The sequence below is a fragment of the Antechinus flavipes genome, chromosome 4, assembly GCF_016432865.1.
Source record: "Antechinus flavipes isolate AdamAnt ecotype Samford, QLD, Australia chromosome 4, AdamAnt_v2, whole genome shotgun sequence".
NCBI lineage: Eukaryota > Metazoa > Chordata > Mammalia > Dasyuromorphia > Dasyuridae > Antechinus > Antechinus flavipes.
The window spans coordinates 151,176,738-151,192,409 of NC_067401.1; the positions used below are offsets into that span (position 1 = coordinate 151,176,738).

The window sequence follows — 15,672 nt, forward strand, 5'->3', positions numbered from 1 at the left end:
CATTAAAATGTAAGCTCCTTGAGGGCAGGGGCTCTTTTTGTTTTTTCTTTGTATCTGAAATACAAGTCTAGTATGTATGTAGTAAGGGCTCTTAATGTGCCATTTTTCAGCCATGTCTGAGTCTCAGTGACCCACCTTGAGGTTTTCTTGACAAAAATACTAGAGTGGTTTGCCATTTCCTTCTGTACTTCATTTTACAGAAGAGGAAACTGAGGCAAGAAGGGTTAAAGTGGTTTTCCCAGGGTCAGAATGCTAGTAAGTTTCTGTCACAAGAAGAGTCTGGTCTTGGTCTGGCATTTTATCCATTGCAATTCCTAGGACTTACTAAATGCTTATTGGTGGGCTACAGATGAAGAAACTGAGGTCAAAGGAAATTAAGTGACTTGTACAAGAGCACATGAATAGTAAGTGTTAGTATTTGAATTCAGGTCTTCTCTGACTCCAAATCTAGTACCTTTTTTGTTGTTGTATATGTGAAGCAATTAGAATTGTGACTTGCCCGACATCACACAATTAGGAAGTGTTAAGTGTCTGAAACTGGATTTGAACTCAGAGCTTCCTAACTTCAGGGTCAGTGTTCTATCTACTATACCATCTAGCTGCTCCAAAGTCCAGTACTTTTTCAATATAATTTGATCTTTCATATTTTAAAGAAGGTATTGCTAGCATCAAAATGCACCTATTAGAAAGCCAGGATTCCAGATGACACAGAAGTCACCTTAACATGCAATGCCCCACACGAGATAGGTGACAACAGAAGGCAGGACAACTTCCTAGAATAATTGTAGATATCTATGTTATGAAGAATGCAACAAAACAGAGAGAAATTGTGATGGTGATTAAAGTCAATTAAGCTCAGAGGCACCCACAGAGAATTCCCCAAAAACCTAAAGAATTCTAGAATTAAGAAATTTAAAATAAAATATATCATATGTAGCTTAATTTAATACCATTGTTCAATTTTACTGGAAGTTTTTAAAGCTAGTAGGAGAAGGGAACAAGCATTTATTAAGCACCTACTGTGTTCCAGAAACTATTACAAAAGCTTTACAAACATTATTTCATTTAATTCTTATAACAATTTTGGGAGGTAGGTACTATGTCATCCCATTTTACAACTAGGGGACCTCACCATACCCATTGCTAGTATAGATTTTGAAGTTTTCAATTCAATTCAATAAACATTTTTTGTGCACTTACTATGTGCCAGGTACCATGCTAAGCACTGGAGATACAAAAAGAGTCAAAAAATTGACCCTGTCCTTAAGAAACTTACAATATAATGGGAGGAAGGAGGGAAGAGATATGCAAACAAATTTATAGAAATTAAACTCTGTACAAGATAAATTGGAAATAATCTGGAAAGGGGAAGCCCTGGAATTGAGAAGAGATGGGGGAAAACTTTCTGCAGAAGGTGGGATTTTAGTTGAGAAGCCAGGGAGGTCAATGCATTTCAGATAGAAAAAAAGCAGAAACACGTGATGGATTGTCTTGTTTGTGGAACAACCAGGAGGCCAGTGCCGCTGGATATAAGAGTACATGTTGGGGAGTAAGACACAATTAGGAGGGGACTGGGTTAGGAATGGCTTTGAATCTAACACAAGTTCCTCACTTGACAGATGAGAGAACAATGTTTGAGCTTCACCAACCTAAACAACCAATGAATACAAAAGGAACCAGAGCCTGGACTTTGACTCCCACTCCATCCATTCCTTTCTTTGATAGGACCCTACCTCATCCCCATCATTAGCATAACAAGGCAGAATTGGCATCCCAAAATATTATCATTATATGAGTGTCAGGATCCTCTGTTCTTCTCTGTACTCTCAAAATTTGCTCTTGGCTGATTGACACATTGGAAGACTAGTCAAGAATAATAGCTTTGACTCATGCTCTAAATTTTTCCCAAGGTCAAACAGTGGCCAAATTTAGCACTAACATAGAAGAAGGGGACTAAAATGGAATGCAGAACTTTTTTTTGAATTTAGAATTCTACAATTAGAATTTAGAAATTCCCTTCACCGATGCAGATTAACAATTCACCAGCACTTTGGGGCAGTTGGATGGCATAGTGGTTAGAGTAATAGTCTTGAAGTCAGGGAGATTCATCTTCCTGAATTCAAATCTGGTCTCAGGCATTTACTATCCATATGACCCTGGGCAAATTACTTTACCCTATTTGCCTCAGTTTCCTAATCTGTAAAATGAGCTGGAGAAGGACATGGCATACTACTCCAATATCTCTGTCAAGAAAATCCCAAATGTCTCAAAGAGTCAGACACCATTGAAATTAAGATTTAAAAAGTGCTTTACAAGAATGATTACATTTGGTCCAACTCCTGGGTCCAACTCTGGGAGGTGGATGCTATTATTGTCCCCATTTTACAGGTGAGGAAACAGACTGAGAGATTAAGATGTTCCAGAATCACACAGGTCACATGTCAGAGGTCAGTCCTGAATCCAGGGCTTCCTCATTCCAAGGCCTTCCGGTTGTCCTGGGGAACCAAAAGGCTAAATGTCTTGTCCAAAGTCACAAACCAATTACATTTCAGAGGCCAGGCTTGAACTCAAGAGTGCCTGGCTTTGAGGCTGACCCTCTAGCCATTGTAAAACACTGTCTTTAATAATAAAGTTGTGATTGTTCAGTCATTTCAGTCCAACTCTTTGTGACACCATTTGAGGGTTTCTTGGCAAAGATATACAGTGGTTTGCCATTCTCTTCTGCTGGCCATTTTACAGAAGAGTAAACTGAAGTAAACGGGTTAAGGGCTTGTCCAAGATCACACAGCTAGGAAATGTCTGAGAATAGATTTGAATTAAGGAAGATGAGACTTCCTGACTCCAGGCCTAGATATACAGTAAATATAGTAGATATATTTTATTTTTCCAAATATATATATAAAGATAGTTTTCAACATTCATTTTTATAAAACTTTCTGTTCTAAATTTTTCTCCCTCCCTCCATTATCCTCCCCAAGACAGCAAACAATCTGATACAGGTTAAATATGTGCAATCTTTTTAAACATATTTCCATATTTGTCATGTTGTGCAAGAAAAAACAGATCAAAAGGAAAAAAAACTATGAAATACAAACAAAACAAAAAGGTGAAAAGACTATGTTTCAGTCCACATTCAGTCTCCATAGTTTTCTCTCTGGATATCCATGCCAAATCTATTGGAATTGCCTTGAATTACCACATTGTTGAGAAGCGCCAAGTCTATCATAGCTGATCATCACATAATCTTATTGTTACAGTGTACAATGTTCTCCTAGCTCTGCTCACTTCATTCAGCATCAATTCATGTAGGTAGGTTTTTCCAGGCTTTTCTAAAATCAGCCTGCTCATCATTTCTTAAAGAACAATAATATTCCATTATATTCGTATACCATAACTTATTCAATCACTCCCCAACTGATGGGCATCCACTCAATTTCCAGTTCTTTGCCACTACAAAAAGAGCTGATACAACATTTTTGCACATAGGAGGCTTTTTCCCTTTTTTATCATCTCTTTGGAATACAGAGCCAGTAGTGAGATCAAGTACATATTTTTATATGTGATTTGAGATCAAGAATTCTTTTTTTTTATTAAAGCCTTTTAATTTTCAAAAGTTATGCATGGAAAATTTTTCAACATTAACCCTTGCAAATCCTTGTGTGTGTTCCAATTCCCCCCCCCCTTCTCTCCACCATTTCCCCTAGATAGCAAGTAATCCAATATATGTTAAACATGGTAAAAACATATGTTAAATCCAGTATGTGCATACATATTTATACAGTTATTTTGCTGCACAAGAAAAATCAAATCAAAAGGGAAAATAAAGAAAGAAAATAAAATACAAGCAAACAACAAATAAACAAGCAAACAAGCAAATAAAAAGAGTGAAAATGCTATGTTGTGATCCAGACTTAGTTCCCACAGTCCTCTCTTTGGGTGGCTCTCTTCATCACAAGAGCATTAGAACTGTAGACCAAGGATTCTTAAGCATTCTCTGGGTCATGGACTCCTTCTGGCAGTCTGGTGAAAACTATGAACCCTTCTCAATAATATTTTTAAATACATAGAATTACAAAGGAAACTAAATGTATTGAAATGCAGTTATTTTTTTCCATCCAACTTCCTAGTGCCCTGAAATCTGTCCATAGACCATGTCCCTTCATTTAAGAACCTTTGTTCTTGAGGGTCATCATCATCATCATCATCATTATCCCTTTGAAGATCATCATAGCAGCAGCTCCCATCACTCTGATTTACTAAGCCCTATATAGTATAAGTATTATACCCATTTTGTAGATGAAAAAAAGCAACATTCAAAAAAATTTGATTAACTTGACAGTAGCCAATTAATTGTCATTATAACATCAGAGGAAATAGAATGCTCTGCTGAGGACTTTGGAGATGAGCAAAATGAAATCCAGAGATGATGCCCCAGGTGATATAAAAACAAAAGTGGCTCAAAATCTAGGAGTTTTTTTTTTTAACTCCACCCACTTTATCTAAAAATATTGAGCTTAATGTGGTCAAAGAGCAGAAGATTCCAAAGTTAGAAACCTTGAATTCTAGGTTCAGTTGGACCACTGGCCACTTGGTAACCTTAAGCCAGTTTTTCTTCTCTTTCAGCCTTCACTTCCTTATTCTTAAATGCAAATCAGGATTTGACTTGGTCAGCTCTATGGCCTTCAGTTCTATTTCAGGGCATCCACATGGCCACAGTTAAAGAAAAATACAACTTGTATCCCAGGAAATACTCCTGCAGCCTACCAAACATACATTTTTCAGAACCCATGAATTAGAGAAATTTCAATATTATCTCCTAGTCCACCCTCAGTGTATTTAGTAGTTCTTGCAGTCACTTTGCAATAAAACTGTAAATATTAGCTGAATAAGTAAGTTTTGTAATCAATGTTGAGTATACTGATGATATTGACTCAAAAACATTGACTCAAAAAAAATAACAAAAAACAAAAAAATGAAATATTCTGCAAAAAACAAAGTAACAACTCTGATATAACCACATATATAATTTCTCAAGTCCCTCTCTTTGGGGCATCTGACACATCCTAGGATTTAATAAATAGTTGTTATTAGATGGATAGATTGATTTGTGCCAGATATCTCAAAAATGAAAAAAAATAATTGTTTTAGACAATCCTAACCCCTTGTCCTATTGTGCCATGAATTGGTCTAATGATTTCACAATTAAAACCAACTCTAAGATGTCACCTCTTTCAACACTTAGAAACTTTCATTCTGTTCTTTCTGAACTTTATATTTAACGTCTTCTAAAGAATTTGCTTCTGTTCTTCTTTCTGGAAGTTCTTTGGTAGAACTTTGGCTAAAAAAAGTAATTTTCTATCCAGAACTTCAATTGAAATCTAAAGGATGAGTCATATCTTAATGTGGTAACTCTCCAGAGATACTTAATTTTTACAGTGGAATCTCTTAGTCAAGAAAACTGCTCTGATGGTGGAATTTCAGACACTATAACCTATCAACAAGGCAGCTATTTCTGGTAAGAAAGAATAGTCAACTCAACATCTGAGCATGAGGGATTGAAAATAGATTTAAATAAGAGTATAACATAAAGAATATTGAGTCTGGAACTTAACAGACCTGGATTTGAATATTAGTTATGTCATTACATATGATCTCAGTCAGTTTCACCTATCTGGATTTCATTTTCCTCCTCTATAAATCAGGTGAGCTCTAAGATAATTTCTAGCCCTAAGTTATATCCAAACCAAAAATAAAATAAAATATTAAAAATAAATAAAAATTATATCCAAACCAATCCAATGGAAACTGCCCAGCAACCCAAGTAGGATGGAGTCAGCCTGTCTTGGGAAAAATATCCCACCCTAAAGTAGAGCTCTCAGAAGAAGGACTATGGATTCTCTCTTTCCCAGCAGAACATCATTCCTATCACTTGACTGTGATATTTTTTCTTCCTACTAGGTACATCTGGGAAAAGGATGGAGCAGTGATTAGTGTGGACAGCACTCCTCGCATGCGCTTAGATAAGAATGGCTCTCTGCACATCTCACAAACCTGGTCAGGTGATATTGGCACCTACACCTGCAGGGTTCTCTCTGCAGGAGGTAATGACTCCCGAAGTGCCTACCTGCGAGTCCGGTAAGTATCCCCTGCCTTACCCTGGCAGTTAGGCTTAGGTCGCCCCCAGAAGGTTTGGAGCAAGGTCCTTACTAAGCTCTCATGGACCAGCTTCCAGCACTAGTCTGCCATTCTTCCTTCTGCCCCATCCCAAATGATACCCAAATCATGTTGTCTGAGCTCTTACTGTGCATAAGACATTTGTGCAACTCAGGCAAAATTTGTACCTTGTCCTTCCAGTATGTTACTCACCACTGGAGACTTAGAGTATTCACTATGACTCAATACATGGAGAATGAGATTTCCTGGCATTAAAAATATGTGTATTTATAAAAAATAATTGTAACACCCACCCACACCAAATGGATGATTTTGTAAGGGACAGCCCCATGTCCATATGCTGTATAAGCAGAGGGAAGTGACTCCTGATTTCCCATCTATCTTACATAATATTCAGTATTTCCATTATTGCATCCCTCTATGTTGCCCACTAAGCAGCTGCCTACCCTGCCTATCCTTAGTTCTAGCTCTGTCTGTATCTAACTAAGCAGTTATAACATTAATAACTGTAGGCTACTTATGGTGATGTAACCAGCCATAATTATGGATACAGAGGCAACTGGTTTCCAAGGATGAGTGATTCAGAAAGGGCATATGAAATATAAGATAATCCTCTTGCCTTAACGTAAAACATCCCCGTGGAATAATAATAATGATAATGATAATACCAAGTACTTAATAGTTACCAAAACATTCTACAGCTATTATCTCATCTGATCTTTTTCTTAATGCTTGGATCCTTTTGCAAATAAGGAAACTGAAATGTTTAAAAAGCTAAGAAATGTTAAATAACTTATTCAGGATCACATAGCTAATATCTATCTGATGTAGAATTTGAACTCATTTTCCTAATTTTAAGACCGAATACTTATCCATTATATTATCTATCAGGAGGCTTAATGTCTATCTATTTGAGAACCTTTAATGGCTCACCATCATCTAATAGTATTATGTATCATGGACATATTTGCTGTACTACTTTCTTTCAGTCAGTTACCTCATGCACCTGAGCATCCCATGGCAACCTTGAGCACAGCTGAGAGACGCTCCATCAATCTGACTTGGGCCAAACCCTTTGATGGCAACAGCCCCCTGATACACTATGTTCTGGAGATGTCGGAGAACAGTAAGACTCCTCCTCTTTCAGTTACCCACATCCTCCTTTGCCCAGGACTCTACCTTATGAAAAGCACGGTACCCATAGTCTCAGTCTCGCTCCCAAAGTATCATGCTTTAGACGCCAAAATAATGTTCACAAATTGAAAAGTGATTTTTACGTGGTATTGCATAGAGTCTATGCATTTGTAAAATATAATTCATTTAATAAATGAAACCCTTAAAATCAGAGCTCCTCCTTCAGTTCCTACCCTTCCCATATCTAGTCATGCTCCCCTAGATTTCCCAGATTTAACTGGGGTGTTAACATGGAAGACAATTGTCCTTCCCCTATCCTAAACTAATCATACCCTGCTCTCTCTCTGCCCCTAAAGACGCCCCCTGGACAGTACTTTTGCCTAGTGTGGATCCTGAGGCTACTTCAGTGATGGTTAAGGGTCTAGTTCCAGCACGATCCTACCAGTTCCGTCTCTGTGCAGTCAATGATGTGGGGAAGGGGCAGTTCAGCAAGGATACAGAAAGGTAAGGAGTAAATCCCAGTCATATTATAATCAGCAAATTTCATTTGATCTGAGTTAATGGGACAAGGAAAAAGGAAGGAAGAAACAGGCAAAATATGAGTTCCCAAAACATGAGTTCTCAGTCTTTGTAGGTCTTTCTGTATAGGACCAAGCATGGCATTATTTTTTAATTAAATATTTTTGATTAATAAGTATTAATTTTTTCTCTCCCAGTTTCCCTCAACCCTTTGAAAAACAAAAACAAAATGCTTGTCTCTGTAATTCAGAAACAAGCAGCACATTGGACATCTTACACTGTATATTTAGTACTTCAGTTTTCAGTCAAAAAGCAAGTACAGTGCTCCAATTACAGATCTCCTAAATAGTGATCGGTCATTGTACTGATCAGAGATCAAAGTTGTAGTGTTGTTGCTATAGTATAAATTGTTCTTCTGTTTCTATTTATTTTATACTGCATAACTTCATACAAGTCTTCCCAAGTTTCTCTGAAATTCTCCATTTTATCATTTCTTACAACAGAAATAGTATTCCATTTCATTCATATGCTATACTTTGTTTAGCTACTCCCCTATTGGATAGTTTCTTTGTAACCACAAAATAAAATTAAAAAAAAAAAACCTTGTATAGCACCATTTATTAAAAAAGCATTTAATTAATATTTATTCACTAAGAATATAAATGGAGATAAGAATATTTCTTCACTAAGAATACAAATAAATGTTCAATTTCCTCCAAAAAAAATTTGTTACAGTAACCACTTCTCCAGCGGTTAGACTTGAAGCAGTTTCAACACTGAATCCAGTTCAGTCATTTTCCAGTTCACTCCAACTCTTTGTGATCCATGTTTGGAGTTTTCTTACCAAAGATACTAGAGTACCCTCCAGTTCTTTTAATAGAGGAGGAAACTAAGCAAACAGAGTCACACAACTAGTAAGTATCTGAGGGTACATTTGAACGCAGGAAGAAGTCTTTACTTTAGACCCACCGCTCTATATGCATTATAACACTGCCTAGCAGTCTCAATACAACAGTGAAAAGGCTGTAACAAAGCTTATGAAGTTTGTCCACAGGGAAGTTCCTCAGCGCCTCTTAGAGACTGTTGACTTAAATCAGTAATCTTGCTTTGCACACAAATTCTAATAAATTTGCCCATCGGATTTAAAAGTACACAGCAGATAATAAGAAATAGCAAATTAAAAGTAGAAAGGACCTGCTAAAAGCACATCATGATCTTGAGGAAGTGATCGTGGACATCCTGATCTTTAGACAGTTATGCAGAAGAACTTACAAAATTAAACACTTAGTATGGGGCCATTTAGCAAAGAGCAGACAATCCTCTGCACCTCAGCAATATTTGAGCATATGGCTAACCCGATAGTATAGTACAATCATTATCATTTATACTGTAATTCAGAGAATCGAGGAGTGGTTAAATTATGTATGATTTTCTCTATTTAAAAAGGTACAAAAGGTATAATAAATTTTAGAAACATTTCTATTAAAAATGATTGGCATAAAGAAAAGTTAGGGCAGCTAAGTGAGTAAGTTTAAATTCTCAGGGAAATATACTTGTGTAAAAAAGTTCATTCACCAATAATTCCAGATAACCTATATTTGGTTTTAGAATATAGATATACATGCTCTCACTGCCTCCCACCTATGTAACCATCTATTCTGTGCCCAAGCATGGTCTAGGAAATAAAAGGGAAGATGATAATAATAGGAAATAGATAGAAACTAGACCTATAATTTCATTGACATAGAAATTTTGTTCACTAATGTGGGTCAGAACCTTCTCTTGTATTTATTGCTTTAGAGAGTTGCCTAGAATATTTGAGAGATTAAGTAGCTTGCTCAGTGGTCACACAACCAGTATGTATTAGAGGCAAGACTTGAATCCTAGTCTTCTTTTTGGCACTCTATCCAATATGCCATGCTACCTAAATAATAATATATATTAATAGTGCTTATTGATAATTGTTAATTAATCATGGATTGATAGTAGTTGTCCACTACATCTAGATCCATAGTCCATAAATTAGAACTGAAAGAGACCTTAGGGGCCATTGAGTTACATTTAACACATGAAGAAATTGAATCTAGAAGAAGTTAAATGACATCCCCAGGGTCATGAAGCTAGTAAATGTCTTAGCAGGATTTGAATTCACTGATTCAAATTCAAGTGTTCTACTCATTGCTCCACAATATATATATATATATATATGGTGGCCATGGAAGGATATTTTGGCCTGGAAAATACAGAGATGCTAAGTGAAATCACTGGTGAGTAAATTGCCATTTCTAAGAAAAGAATGGCATTAATTTGGTTATGGTTTCAGATTCAGAGGTGAGAAGGGCAGTGAAAGGACATTTGCCAGTATCATATAATGACTGGTGGGAAGATGTCCAGGTTGTGAATCAATATAAGGCAAGATACTGGACCTAGACGTAGTGGAAACCTAGATCACTAGTAGCCCACCAATGGAGACTTGCAGGCACCCCAGACTGGGAATCTGGGTACAAAAAATTAGATTTTCTAAGGCTTGCTTTTTAGACTATTTGACAAGGAATAGATGTATTTTTTGACATTTACTGCCCAGAGTCTCCCTCCCCGAAGAGCCACCCACAGCCCCTCCTCAGAATGTCATCGCCAGTGGCCGAACCAACCAATCCATTATGATCCAGTGGCAGCCTCCTCCTGAGAGCCATCAAAACGGCATTTTGAAGGGTTATATCATCAGGTAAGCCACCCAGGGAGGGAGAGAAAGAACTTGAAATTGGAAAAGACAGAGCGTTCCCTTGAAAACATACGTCATGTTCCTAATCTCAATTATAATGCCAATAATAATAATTTACTCTTTACAACTCTTTAAGGTTATTGTTATTACTTAATAATAATTAATTGTCATTATTATCCATATGTTCATGTGAGATAAATGAGGCTTGCATGGGTCATATGGCCTTCCTAAGGTCACAGAATTAATAAGTATTAGAGCTAAGCTCAGGTTTCCTGACTTTGACGCCAGTGTGCTGCCTGGAAAGTGCTGCTGTTAGCATGAGACAGAAGCTAATGTGGGCCTTTTGTGGAACTGCCATCATTCTAATGGACTACTTTTTAATAATGAGAAATGGGCTCTGGTTAATAAGCTACGAAGGATTTAGGTTAGATATGAAAAGGAACTCTTACTGGTAGAATACAAAGTAGATGACAGAAAGCAATGTGGTGTTTACCTTCTTGTAGAAGCTTTAAGAACAGAAGAGGCTGTCCAAAAGCTGAGCTAAGTTAAATATAGTCTTCTGCAGAAATAGAAGAAATGAGACGACTTCTGAAAGTTCTGGCCTAGAGATTTCAAGCTTGGCCTGTGAGGAGAAGAATAAAGAGCCCATCACCTTATTAGTTTGTTGTAACAAAATACCCTGTCCACAGGGCTATCTTATTTCAGAACATATGATATCACCAGACTTCCCCCTTGGAGCCCAAAGATTCTTACCAGAATCTCTCTCCCATCAAGAAAGATCAGATTTTTTCCTCAAGATCCCAAGCTACTTCTCCAAAGAAAAATATGAACAGAAAAGTTCATCCAACAAAGTGCTGTGGGAGAATTCTACCTTGCTCTCTCTGTTCCTTACTTCTCCAGGTTCTGTCTAGCTGGGTTGCCTGTTGGGTACCAGTTTAGGAATATCACCAATGCAGATGTCAACAACCTGCTCCTGGAGGAACTCATTATCTGGACCAACTATGAGATCTCAGTGGCAGCCTACAACAGTGCCGGCCTGGGTGTCTACAGTAGCAAAGTGACAGAGTGGACCTTGCAAGGAGGTAAGCAAGAGAGAAATTCAGGTTTGCTAGTGTAAAAATCAAAGTTCATCATCTCTTGACAGTTCTGTCTTCAATTACTGCTGCACTCAATTTTCTCCTTATAACATCCTTAAAGGAAAATCAGGAACACCTTAGCTTATTTTTTCCTTCATAGAACTATTCCTTCCATCACATATCGATGCCTTAGTCTTTTTAGTGCACAAATAATTAACACAGTGCCTAGCATATAGTAGGTTCTTAGTATGTTTATTGAATATGGGGAAAGTCAGGGGTAAATAAACAGGATAATATAGAGATGAAAAAATAAAGACTTGAGGATATATTTCATTTATGAATTTTGATAGATTTGATAGATTTAATTGAATAATATAAGTTATTATTTAATATTCTATATCATAGCATTTTTTGAAATTCTATAACATTTTTACATCCGTTAGAGGTCAAGACTCACAACCTGCTTATTAGACCTGTATTATTCTGGTGTTATAATTCCCATTTTACAGAGGAGAAAACTAACACATAGTGAAAGTGGTGTTGCTAAGGCTACACCAACAGTTAAGAGTGGAGTTGGAACTTTTTAAAGCTCAGGTCTCCAGCAAAAAAGAATACAATGAAAAGAATGCAGAATTTGAAGTTCAAAGAGTAGAGTTCAAATCTCAATTCTGCAGCTTATTAGCTGTGACCTGAGACAAGCCATTTAACTTCTGTGGGCTCAGTTTCCTCATCTGTAAAATGAAGTTGGAGGAAACCCTCTCTAAAAGCACTTCCTACTCTAACTCTGTGATCCTTAATCCAATGGTCTTTCTGTTTCTGTTTGGTCATGTAAAATCTACAAACTTTATCTATTTTATAAAAGAATTAACTGAACAAAAACTAGAGAGTCAATATTGTATAGTGGTTAGAGAGCTGCCCTCAGGAAGACCCCAGTTCATGTCTGCCTCTCATACATACTACTAGCTATGTTATCATAGCCTAATTTCTCTTCCTTTCAGAGCGCTAAGAAACTCTAAAGTCATAAATTGCAGAGAAGATTCCAGCCTACATCAATTAGAGAGTTTTCTTTTTTACATTTTTTAAAATAGTATTTTATTTTTTCTCCAGTTACATGTCAAGAAAATTTTTAGCATTCATTTTTATAAGATTTTGATTTTCAAATTTTTCTCCCTCACTCCCTTTCCTCCCCTCTTCTGAAAATGGTAGGCATTTTTATACAGTTTATACATGTAAAACATATTTCCATATTAATCACAGTTGTTAAAGAAGAAACAGATCAAAAGGGGGAAAAATTCACAAGGAAGAATAAAGTGAAAAAATCTGCTTCGATCTGCATTCAGAGTTCATCAGTTCTTTATCTAGTTGTGGATAGCATTTTCCTTCAGAAGTCCTTTGTAGTTGTCTTGAATCATTGTGTTACTGAGAAGAGTTGAGTCAATCAAGAGTTTTCTTACCTGGGAGTTTCTTAGGCCTATATTACAGGTCTAGCCTTTTTATCTCTTTATAGTCATGTATCTGGTGTGTGTATATATATATTGCAATAGGCCTATAGCTTTATCCTCTCTGATATTTTAAGCTTTTTCCCATTTATTCCTTCCCTTCACCCTCCCTCAATACAGTTCCCACAGTCCCCCCAGGCAATGTTCGAGCTGAAGCCATCAATTCTACAACAATTCGATTCACTTGGAATGCCCCAAGCCCCCAATTCATCAATGGCATCAATCAGGGCTATAAGGTAAGGAAGATATCAACTTACTACTTTCTTCCAGGATCCTGTCTTTCTATAAAAGTTAGAGGGCACAGATGAAACAGAAATGATCGTGTAAGACAAAAACATATTGGTCTGATCCTGGCAGTATTGTCCTAGTAAATGTTTAACAACCAGCTCTTCCCTCAAAAAAATTTTTTTCTACATAATATACTTTTAAGTTTAATTTTCATTACTGACACTTTATCACTTTCTTAAATCTGAATAGAGGACAAAAGAATAAATCAAGTTCTGATTTGTAGCACTTGCTGATTTCAAAAGTATGAATTTTCACCCTACATATTTAACAATCAGCCTGTTCAAACTGGCTCCCAGCCCATTCCCAGCTCAAAGCCTAGATCAGCGTAACGGTAGTGGTTAAGTCCATTGAGGGAATCAGTGTGTCTTAGGTTGAAATAGAATGCTTTGGTTCTATCAGAAAATAAAGAATTTGTGTCCTAAAATAGAACAGACTCAACCTTCTCTAAGTATCTTTCTTCAGTCTGATGGATAACTAGGGTAGAGGTCCTTACCTCCATAATTCAGTTTCCCCTTCTTAATAGTTGAGAAGACCGGGATCTGTACCCTCATATATAGAATTGTCCTTCTTGACAGCAGATGGGTAAACGAAGATTGAGTGACATACACCAGTTAACACTGTCAATGAGCAGCATAGCTGGAATTGGAATCGCCAACTCTTTAATTATTTGAAGGGATTTTTTTTATTGATTTATGATTGACTGCTGATTCCTACAGTCTTATCTATCAGGCAACTGAACCTCCTGTAAAGGACCCATTTACAAAAGTGCAATACCTATGATTGTTCCTCTGTCATGATTTGGAATTACAACAGTGGGGGGTATTAATTTTAAACTGGAAGGAAAAACTGCCTAGCAAGACTAGAGAGAAGTTTTTAAAATAGGCAAAGCCATAACTAGCATGGGGCAAATGGGACTTTGCTTCATGATGTTAGTGAAATGTAGAAACATCACTTCTCCTTATCATATCTATCAGCTCCAAACCTTGTCTTGCTGTCCAGCACAATTACTCCCTAGATATCATCTTCACAACCCATCCTTGTGTCATCCTTCTCCCAGAGCCACCTTCTGTTCCTAGCCCAGGAGGGTAAATGAGCCTTTTCTATGCTGACATAATTAATTACTGCAGGCGGAATTGCCCTCCTCATTGACTTTTCTACCCTTTCTTTAATTAAATTTTGCTCTAATCACAATTATGGCACTTTCCAGCCGGGAAAACAAAGACCTTCTTATCTTCCTGGGCTACCTAAACTTATGTAGAGACCCTGCAGCCACACGGACCGCCTCACCCAAAGGAAGCTTACAGAATCTGAGTGGGAGGGATAGATGAGACAGTTCCTGGTCTACATAGGGAAGGAAAGGAGAAACGGAGCTGTTAACCCCTGCTCATGAAACCAGAAACCATGAAACCATTCTTGGCATTAGCAGGGAAGGGTTTTTTAATTGAGACTCAAGAGGGAAGAAGAAGGCAGATCTCTCCACCAAGTCACCGAGTTGGGAACAATTAGCTGCCTTCAGCACAAAAGTTTCATACCCAGTTGGGAGACTTGGGCTTCAAATGAGACATGGGAGAGGGAACTTCAAAAGCAAATGAAGTCCAGCAGAGCCAGAGAGGCTGGTGGAGGAGGCCAAAACAGTTAGGTCTCAGCCTATGATTATATCCAGATCAAAAGCAAGTAGTTCAGAAAAACCTGATTATGCATCGTGGTGAGTTCAGAAGCTGCTGTTAAGATGAGAAGATCAGTTTCTCTTTCTCTTCACTCTTACCATATTTTTCCCCTGCCATCATAGTAAAGCCTTCAGTAGGCACTTAATTATTATTTTTAGATGCTGTACAGTGAGAGCTCATAGAATCCTAGGTTTGAGAACAGGAGAAGCCCATGGAGAGACTTGTTTCATCCAATTTCCTCATTTAAACTCAATTCACTTGCAAGTCAAGATTTCATCTTCTTGATGTCATTCATCTTCTTTTTTTTTTTTTTGAGAATGAAGGACAAACAACAACAGACAAAGTGACTTATAGGACACACAGGTATTACGTTGGTCTCTGCCCTCTAGGTCTGAGTGGGGTGACCTCCCTTGAGCAAGTTAAATTGGTCTCCAGGAGGCCTGACTACCAGGCAGAGTATCCAAGCCCTGTGGCCATGAATGTCCTCTACCTTAATATCATCACCAATATTAATAGCTAACATTTCCGTGGTATTATTTATGTGGAGTTTACAAAGTGCCTTCTCTACAAGAAATCCTTTAGGGTAGATAATG

General features: G+C 37.3%; 1 protein-coding gene across 1 annotated transcript in view; it reads left to right on the forward strand.

The window, feature by feature from the left end:
* SDK2 (sidekick cell adhesion molecule 2) overlaps positions 1 to 15,672 on the forward strand; it is a 165,900-nt gene that overhangs the window by 52,386 nt on the left and 97,842 nt on the right. Inside the window, 6 exon segments of the mRNA XM_051995180.1 lie at positions 5,959 to 6,135; positions 7,164 to 7,300; positions 7,665 to 7,812; positions 10,412 to 10,552; positions 11,450 to 11,631; positions 13,245 to 13,360. Of these exon segments, the coding sequence (XP_051851140.1) occupies positions 5,959 to 6,135; positions 7,164 to 7,300; positions 7,665 to 7,812; positions 10,412 to 10,552; positions 11,450 to 11,631; positions 13,245 to 13,360 (901 nt within the window).